Source organism: Genypterus blacodes, unplaced genomic scaffold (assembly GCF_046128005.1).
Source record: "Genypterus blacodes isolate CSIRO-AG114 ecotype Tasmania unplaced genomic scaffold, CSIRO-AGI_Gbla_v1 ptg000239l_1, whole genome shotgun sequence".
NCBI lineage: Eukaryota > Metazoa > Chordata > Actinopteri > Ophidiiformes > Ophidiidae > Genypterus > Genypterus blacodes.
Genome location: NW_027467037.1, coordinates 260,974 through 270,000, shown reverse-complemented (window position 1 = coordinate 270,000; position 9,027 = coordinate 260,974). Strand labels below are relative to the sequence as shown.

At 49.4% G+C, this 9,027-nt stretch overlaps 3 protein-coding genes across 3 annotated transcripts in view; 1 reads left to right on the top strand and 2 right to left on the bottom strand.

Annotated features, from left to right (window-relative positions):
• kiaa1328 (KIAA1328 ortholog) overlaps positions 1–3,050 on the bottom strand; it is a 15,089-nt gene extending 12,039 nt beyond the window's left edge. The window contains exons 1-5 of the mRNA XM_076170999.1: positions 2,965–3,050; positions 2,184–2,219; positions 1,887–2,092; positions 1,642–1,742; positions 1,412–1,527 (exon numbers count right to left, since the gene is read on the bottom strand). Coding sequence (XP_076027114.1) covers positions 1,412–1,527; positions 1,642–1,742; positions 1,887–2,092; positions 2,184–2,219; positions 2,965–3,019 — 514 coding nt within the window. The 5' untranslated portion in view covers positions 3,020–3,050. The remainder of the gene's footprint in view (positions 1–1,411; positions 1,528–1,641; positions 1,743–1,886; positions 2,093–2,183; positions 2,220–2,964) is intronic.
• Positions 3,051–3,191: 141 nt separating this feature from the next.
• On the top strand, positions 3,192–5,145 carry tpgs2 (tubulin polyglutamylase complex subunit 2). The gene is made up of 7 exons (XM_076171004.1): positions 3,192–3,354; positions 3,549–3,628; positions 3,706–3,793; positions 3,920–4,060; positions 4,157–4,270; positions 4,357–4,520; positions 4,922–5,145. The coding sequence occupies exons 1-7, from the start codon at positions 3,279–3,281 to the stop codon at positions 5,129–5,131; spliced, it is 873 nt and encodes a 290-aa protein (XP_076027119.1). The 5' UTR covers positions 3,192–3,278; the 3' UTR covers positions 5,132–5,145.
• aqp7 (aquaporin 7) lies at positions 4,660–9,025 on the bottom strand. Its single transcript, XM_076171003.1, has 6 exons — positions 8,671–9,025; positions 7,337–7,463; positions 7,115–7,252; positions 6,684–6,802; positions 6,343–6,560; positions 4,660–6,236 (listed from the first exon to the last, which is right to left on the bottom strand). The coding sequence occupies exons 1-6, from the start codon at positions 8,797–8,799 to the stop codon at positions 6,038–6,040; spliced, it is 930 nt and encodes a 309-aa protein (XP_076027118.1). The 5' UTR covers positions 8,800–9,025; the 3' UTR covers positions 4,660–6,037.
• Between the last annotated feature and the right edge of the window lie 2 nt (positions 9,026–9,027).

Sequence of the window (9,027 nt, the reverse complement as noted above, 5' to 3'; positions counted from 1 at the left end):
CTCCCAACATGAAAACCACAACAGTCCTGTAACCTCCAACCCCCCTTTGAGGCCTCATGGTTCCCTCAGATTGCTTCACCCAATATCCGGCGTAGCCTGTAGCCCCCTGCTGCGACTCGCTCTGGACAAGGCGAGCGGAACGACGCGGCGTGTTAGTTATGCCACCTTTATCTGCAGCCCGAGCAATCCCGCCCTTAAGTACAAAAGGCGCCCTTCCTCTCCGAAACGCCACATTTAATCCTTTGTGGCATTCAGTTAAAAATGTCAGCTCGACTCGACTCCCCCCCCCACCCCCCCCCCCCCCCCCAATATCAGGGATGCTTTCCCTCTCATCTTTAGGGCGGCTGGGGGGGATGAGGCGTCGCCCCCCGCCTTCTCTCTACCCCCTGACAACCGTGAATGGCGGTTAGATAAGGTGAGGCCGGGCGTAATGGAATTAGACTTGACAAGGCTGATTCGACGTGTTTGCCTTTGGTGTCTCCTTAACCTTTCAAAGGAGCGCCGCCACCTTCTGCCTGAGCAAAGCCTGTGTGTCTCCTGCACTCTGGCACTGTAACACACTGTGTAACACACCACCCCCTGAGGTGCCCCGATACAAACCGGGCTTTTTCCACCCCCCCCTGCCTCTCAAATGCCTTTTTAATGGAGTTTAAAAGTTTGGCGCAAATGCCAAGTCTCCGAGCCAAAGTGCCTTTAATTGAGTTGTGCTTTCCTAATTTTCCCCGGCGCCGCTGCCAATCGTGCAATTTAGCAACTCGGTCAATTACTCTTCATATTTCCCAGTGTTTTTAACCTAAATTGACTGCAGGCCAGGCGCTGCTTTGACTGGAGTGGAATTGTTAAGGAGGCAGCGGCGGAGCTGCGAGGTGCAGCGACCGGCACGGAGCACAAACGTCGCCCTCGACAACTGACAATCTGCGACTCTGATCTCATTTGGAGAGAACAGAGTCAGAAACAGACGAATGGAGGAGGCGGCGGCGGCGGCACACAGCAGAGATGAAGCTGCTCTGAACAGCGTGTGAGCCCTTTGGTAGCAAAGTGAAGGAGCTGACCAACAGGCTGTAGATGTTACCTTAGACAACACTGCCCCCTGGAGGCCAAACTATGAAACTGCAGCCATTACAACTACCACGAATCCACCCATGAATCATTTGGTATCGTTAAAAGAGTTACAAGTTTAGTTACATACAAATATGTTTATAAGTTGCCTCAGAAAGTGTTTTCCTGTGATAATTTAAACTTTAAAATCTATGTCTGTCATGTATGACTATCCTGCAATAACTTCTTGGTGCCGTCTCACACCAGTGCTGAATTGAATCCATTAATGTGAGGTAGCTGAGAGAGTGGCATCTTCGACAGAGCATATTACAGTTGTGTGTTTGTGTTTCTGCAGCGTCTTTGTAAAGGATACTCTCTCTCTCGTGTGCTATGACCAGGTTCTGTTGCTCCAGCTGCAGGATCTTGCGTTCGAAACATCCCTGTTCATCTCTCAGGCGCTGCACTGACTCGTCTTTCTCCTCGTTCACTCTGCAGAGCAGGAAATAAGTCTGAGAAGACTGCTTGTGTCCACCATCATCACATTTAATCAGGTATATCGCATGCAAAGTAACAGAGCTCAGAGTCATGCACCGACGGTTGTACCTGGCTAGTTCCTGGACAAGGTTTGCGATGCGGCGCTTATCTTCCGGACAGAGGTCTTTCAGGCAGACATTGCTCTTCGCTCTGCTGGTCTCGATGATTACCTGTGCAAAGAACAGCTAGCACATATCAGCGCCTAATAACAGAGCTGAATAGAAGATGTTATTAGCCTCAAACAATTCACCCCTTCCTGTTCTCTAAAGTTAAGAAACATGTATGGAAGAAGGAGAACTCTGCTGTTGGCTTACCTGTGATAAAGGACCAAAGGTATCAGAGGTTGGGGACGGGATGTGTTCCATTCCCGTCGCAGCGGAATGGAACGATCCTCCTCCCTGTGTCTTGCCACCTTTCCTCAGTGGAGCCTCAGCCTTGGTGTCAGAACCACGCTTGGCCCGCATCTTGGTCTTGGTGCCGCTTCTGAACGGGGTCCGACGCCTCACCTCCCTGTCAACTCCTAAGGTGGAACATGGAGGAGAGACAGAGTCAAATACAGGACGTGTAAATAAAGCAGTGGAGAGAATGATGACACTCACTCACTCACTCACCAGGGACAAACACCAAGGAGTGTTCTTCATCTGACACTGGGAGGGTTTCAGAAAAGGACAAACAAACCTCGAGTTAAACATTGTCAATTACAAGCCTAGTTTGAGTTTTGTGAAACTACTACGAGACAGCACTTCTCCCTTTGAAAACTGTGCCAGAGTGACCAAAAAGGTGCACATATGTTCTATGCAAAGTTTATTTACATACCACTGTAAACTGCTGTCACTGTTATGATCTATCAAACAGAGTTACTGGCTGTAGATACATGTTGGTACTGTTACTGTCACCACACAGCTGAGTAAATACGCTGTAACTACTATACTTCATTACAGAACTACTTACTGCTACTTACACTTACCACGAAGAATATACAGAAACTCAGAGTACATTTAAATGTCATGATAACTTCGCTTTACCAGGACATAAACACACCGGCGTCCTGGGTTTGAGGAAACTGTTGAGTAATTGCCGAAAACGGCGAAGCAAAAATTGAAACTATCCACTGTAAATGTTTGAGCATTGGAGTTGCTTTGCAGACGGCAGCATTTGGTAACTTAAGTTAGTTAAGTATGTTGTTAACTGAATATAGTAACACGAACATTAAGGGTTAAGTCGTTAGCAGTCGGTAGCTGTTTCTGCTATTTTTCACCGATAACAACTTCCCGGCATCGACATAAAAGTGACAGCAGCGGTACAAACTCTACTGTATCGACGCAATTAACCTGTCGTCAGCAACGTTGGGCCAAATGTGAAGCGTAAAGTTAAAATTAGACGAAAACAAACCTCCATTCATCCAATATATCCCCGGAGTTCCACTTTTTGGGGCGGCTGTCGCCATATTGAAACAACCGCCACCTCTCCCACGGAGCCAAGCGTTGCCAGGATATAGCATTCCCACCCCTTTTTTACAACGCAAACAGCGATTGGTCAGAGAACGAGGAAAGCTGGATTTCTATTGGTCAAGATATGCGTCGGTTTTGCGTCTGCGCGGTGCGGTTGCCAACCGGTAGCGGGTGGACGCCTGAGCAGAGGAGGAGGATGATGCTGCATTGCGCTCGCGCTCTACCCGGCGAACTTGTCATCTCCATCTTCTGAGAATGGAAGAGAGCAAAGACAACATGACGTTTAAAGGCGTCGCCGAAAGACTGACGCTCGGCATTACTCGGATACTCGGTGCGTGTGTGTGTGTGTGTGTTGTCTTTGTGCTCGCTGAGGAACGAGCATTCCGATGTTAAGGTTAAGCTAGCAACGCATTGCATTGTTGTCAACCCAGCAACCGCAATGTCAACAAAAGACGCTGAACAATTACGTCAATGTTTGTATGGAAATCTGCTTTTTAATGTAACGATGATTTGTTGTGGTGTCAGAGAACATGCCCGGTGTGGTGGACGTGCGTTTCGCAGAGAGGGACCCCGCCGAGAAGAGGTGCCTGCTGTCATGGGAACAGGTGAGGAATGACCTATGACCTATGACCTCTGACCTCAGGCGCTGGTGAAGTGTCAAATCACAGTTTTCCCTCCTCAGAAAAATACCTGCATCCTGCCAGAGGACCTGCGAGATTTCTACCTCACCACAGACGGATTCACACTCAGCTGGAGCGTCAAACTGGACAGTAGGTTCACTTCCTGTTCTGTGTTCAATAATATCAGTCATATCTTCATTGTTTACATGTATGAATTCATAAACTCTGTTTGTGTGTGTGTGTGTGTGTGTGTGTGTGTGTGTGTGTGGCTTTCAGACGAGCGTGTGCCCATAGGCTGCATGATGGTGAACAGTGTGTCTCGGCTGTGTCCTCTGCTCCAGCCCGTGTCCCCGTTCTCTCTCCCCAACGCTCCCACGCTGGCCGACCTGGACTGGGAGGAGAGCGGCACAGAGGGGGGTAAGATCCTGACATGACCCTCAAGAATTCCAGTTCCATTCAGTCAGTTTGTGTCCAGAAAGCAGGCCGGTGTCATTAATGCTCTGAATCCCTCAGAGTCCGGCTGTGCTCCTGCTGCTCCACACTTTGATCCCAGGAGCCGGATCTTTGAGCTGGATTCCTGCAGCGGGAATGGCAAAGTGTGCCTCGTCTACAAGAACTGCACCCCAGGTCTTAACCGTTATCAAGTGTGATCTAGTCGCCATATTAGGACATAAATTACCTTTTATAAATGTGTGACTCTTTGTGTTTTCCAGGTGTGGTGGCTCAAAACAGTGAGATGTGGTTCCTGGACCGCTCGCTGTGTTGGCATTTTCTCACGGCCACCTTCACCTCCTACTACCGCCTGATGATCACACACCTGGGCCTGCCCGAGTGGCAGTACGCCTTCACGCCGTACGGGCCCAGCCCACAGGCCAAGGTAGCCACAGACAGAGGCTCCGCCCACCTGTTACAGCAACAATCACTGTGTTACATGCACAAAGGAAACAAGTTCAAGTCCTGAACAGCTTCTCTAAAGATACTATGTCACATCAGAAACCACACAGATTCTCATTGCAGACGTATTAAAGCACATTTAGTTTATTTTGTCCTCTGTACATTATATTACAATCCTGGCTGTCACGCCTCAATACAGAGACACAAAGATCAAAGTGTACAAAAACCACTCACACGGCACAAACTCTGCTTTCATTTTCCTCTTACTGCATCTCTAACAACTTGATATGTAGCTGTATGTGTGTTTAGATCAGGATTAGAGGTTCACAGTAACTTAGTTTTATGGACCCTCCTCTGTGGTCTCGTGTCTGCTTCCCTCCGCAGCAGTGGGCGTCGCTGTACCAGCCTCTGATCTTCAGCACCGAGCTGAGCGCCGTGGATCCTGCTGGAGACTCCTACGTCAACAAGCTGGACCCCACCAAGGCCTTCAGGGGCAAAACCAAAGCACCCATGCCCAAGAAGAAGCAGGCCGTCCAGTGCGGCTCGGCCAAGAACCCCAGCAGCACCGGGAGGCACAGCGGGGCAAAGCGGTGAAAAGGTTCCAAGTCTGTATAAGACCAAATGTGAGTCGGGGGAGTGGGAGCTTACACCCAACAGCAATAAAGATTAAGGGGTGAAAAACACTTTGGTTGGCATGTTTGAGGCAGAGAGCGTTTCTGTAAAGTGCAGATCAGAAACCTGCCGGCTGCGTTTGTGTTTCTCCTCTTAGTGCAGCGTAAACGTCACAAACTATAACCTGCTGACACGCCCAGGCTTTAGGATCTGTTGCATCATGACATCTGCTCTGAACCTTCCCTTGTTGATTCCCTAATGAATGTGACAGGAGGTTTGTTCTGTTTACATCCTGGCAGAAGAAGAAGAAGACTTTTGTTGTGTAGGCTTGGTTTCAGTGTTGGGGATCACACACACAACATGTGGGGATGCATGTTATCCTGTTAGCCCTTTGGCTCCAGGCTGTGATGAACGTTTCCTTCTGTTTGCACATTAAAGATGCACTTAAGTGTTTATTTAAATTTGATGTGTAGGCACTGTGAATGATCTCTGACTTGTTCATGTGTTTCAGATCGTAATCAGCTTCATGGCTCTCTGATTAAACAGACGCAGAGGTTGGGGTGGACTTGTGTCCTTGTGTATCTACAGTATGTAAACATGAGCTTGTGTTTGTTCTCAGGTTTCGTCTCTTGCGTTTGTTTCACACTGCCTGCGTCTGTCTGCGTCACCTCAACGCCGGCCGCCTGAGCAGCACAACCAAGCGTCCCCCCCTGCGCTAACGTGAGCGGCACCGAGTGTGATGGCTTGTGGGTTCTCTGCTGTGCTTCTCCACGCTGCAGACGCAGGCAGTGTGAGACCTGAGACGTCAGCATTTTGTCTTTGGTGTCTTTTGGTGTTGTTATGGTGGAATGTCCTCGTCTCATTCGCCGTGTGAACGCGGCTGTGCTGTCACACAAACTCGTTGGCACAGTTCCTCTCCCGTTTCTCCAGAGGGGAAAACTCCTCCTCTGGCTCCTCCCTCTCTGCCCCGCCCTGGTCTTGGGGTGCAGGGTGGTGCAGCTCCACCAGGATCTTGTACAGCCCTGCACCCACCACGCCTCCGATGAGGGGGGCAACTATGGGCACCCACCACCAGCTGTTTCCGGCCCTGCACAGACAGACGGAACTGTGAACAGATGGACAGGGAAGCAGCTGGCATGCCTCTGAGTAAGGACAGTAACCGCCACCTCTCCCCTTAAACAGTTCCTCCGTACCTGAAGACGTCGGTTCCCCAGCCAGCGATGGCGGTGAAGACCCTGGGTGCGATGTCTCTGGTGGGGTTGATGGCGTAGCCGCTGTTGCTGCCCAGAGAGACGCCGATGAGAAGCACCAGGAGACCCACGGCCAGCGGCTCGCAGCCTGCAGCCGCCGGTTTGTTCTTCTGGTCGGACAGAGCCATCAGGCCCAACAGCAGCATGGCTGTGCCGAACACCTACACACACACACACACACACAAACATACGTGAAGATAATAATATTAATAAGGGAAGAGCTGCTGCAGTTTGTTTGTCAGGTGATAGAGATTTGTTGCTGCTATAATCCAGTTTCATGGCACCTGGTCAATGAAGCCGGCCAGTATAGAGAGGTACGGTGCAGGATACGTGGCAAAGATCCCAGCTGTGGCCTTCAAACCAATCACAGTCAGATTTCCTCCAGAATAAACTTGTATGGCATCTGCAAGCATCAACAACAGATGTGTGACGGCAAAGAAACAGGACAAGGAGGGGAAATGTGTTCTCAGTTAAGTGCTAATTACAGAATGTCCTGATTTCCGAGAAATTCTTGTCCGAATGAGATCACTAACATTGGGTTTTTATATTTTTGAGGCCTTCTGGAGATAATTGGCGCCAAATATCTACAAAATGCTCCAAGTTACAGAAAACAAAGTCAGTGAATCAGTTCAGACCTCATTTCCCCCCAAAATCATCAATCAACTTCAAGCAAAGGTACTCGTGCTTCATGTTGGAACATGGCCCGTGTGCTCACCGTAGTAGACGGCATAGATCGTGCCTGCTGCCAGAAACGACCCGAGGAACTGAGCGAGGACATAGAGAGGGAACATCTTCCACGCCAGGCGACCGAACACACACATGGTGAAGGACACTGCTGCGTTCATGTGAGCTCCTGATAGAAGAAACAAGAGTGTGTGTGAGGAGCCAAGGGACCGTGAGACCTTCAGTGTTCCTGAGGGATCGGAGGGATTCGTACCTGAGACCTTCCCCCCGACGTGAATCCCCATGGTGACGCCCAGACCAAAGCCCAGGTTGATGCTGAGGTACTCTCCGAACACTCCCTGTCCTGTCACCACCTGGGCCACCGATCCAAGACCAAACGCCTGGACACAGAAAAAGACGGGTCAGGCTCAGAAGAGGTCAAAGGTCATGACCCAGGAGAGGAAAACTATAGGGTGAAACTTTCTACAAAGTTAAAGTCAGCCTGAGTAGACCTAGGGGTGGAGAGAGTGATGGGTGATGCTGTCACTGTTTGAAGGGCTGTTGTTACTGTCCTCACCTAGAGAACGTCAGGGACCAGTTTGAGGGAACTCTGTTAAGCTTTTAGCAGAGCATCAAGCTCCCCTCACTCACAAATAGAGCGGTAAAAACAGAGCTGCAGGTCTGCTCTGCTCTGAACCAGGCTGAGGAAACTTTTTGTAACCTCACATCTGAGGTGAAGCGAGGTCACCGTTTTGTTTTCAGTCTGAAGGAACACATAAGAAGTTAATCTCCAGGGCTGAACTAGTTAATGACATATTCCAGTAAAGTCAGTCATGAAAAATCTGCCCAATCTCCAAACTCTGTTTACTTGGAGTTATAGGTTGAACTTTGGCTGTGTGGCTGATAACTTTATCACACTGACAAAGTTCAGGCAAAGAGTCAGTGTGTGTGGGTTTTTTTTGTTTGTTTTGTAAAAAAGTTCAAACTGTCTCCAAGAGTCTGAGAAGCTGAGCCAAAGTTCTGTTTGGTAAGTTTGACAGTTCAGTGAAAGCAGCTGACACAGAGAAACTGGAGCCGTCAGGAAACAGGAAATGCGTTGTTCCTGTTAAAGACATCTGTGTGTTAGTTCAGCATTCAGTCATCAGCTCGGCTCCACCACTACACACACACACACACACAATGCTCCATGTGATTACAAGCTACTGTGGCAGCTTGTCTTTGTGTCAGATGTCATTTTAAGTCTGTCTTCTCTCTCTCTCTCTCTCTCTCTCTCTCTCTGAGTGTGTGTGTTCTAAGTATAGGGTTTGTTGTAAGCGATGGATAACGTGTGACTCTCTCCATGTGGCCCGCTGCCTGACCATCCCTCTGGCAGCTCCACATTTCCTGGTTCACCCACCGGAGCCCACCAATCCCACCCGTGACCCGGCCTACCATGTGACCACAGAGTGACACACAGTTAGGAGAGTGAGTGAGTGTGTGAGTGTCAAAAGCGTGACATTCAGAGTTAAAGGCACATGGGGCTTTACAGGTCAGCGTGTGGGGAAAGAGAGGTCAGGCGGGGACAGATGAAACTCCTCAAATAGATTTTTGTCCTTAAATGTCTCTTACCATCATGATGTAGGTGCAGAGGGTCTCAGCCAGTCCCACCCGGAGGAGCTCGTTCCGCAGCCAGCGTCTGGCTCTGGGCATGGTGACTCCTTTCTGCTGAGAGACCCCCAGATCGAGTGATTGCACCATCTCTTTTTCTTCCCCCTCTCTCGTCCCTCTGCTGCTTTGTTTAGCTTTGTTTGCTATGCTGGCAAAACAAAGAATCCGTTGAAGGTCGTCTGTAATTATGAACTCAGACTTCCTCTATCATCCAGCAGTAAAAACAACCCTGCTTTTCTCTTTTCCTCTTCTTTTTTTGCCCTCTCTCCCTCTCTTTCTCTCTCTCTCTCTCCCCCACACGCTGCTTGTGAGTTTGAC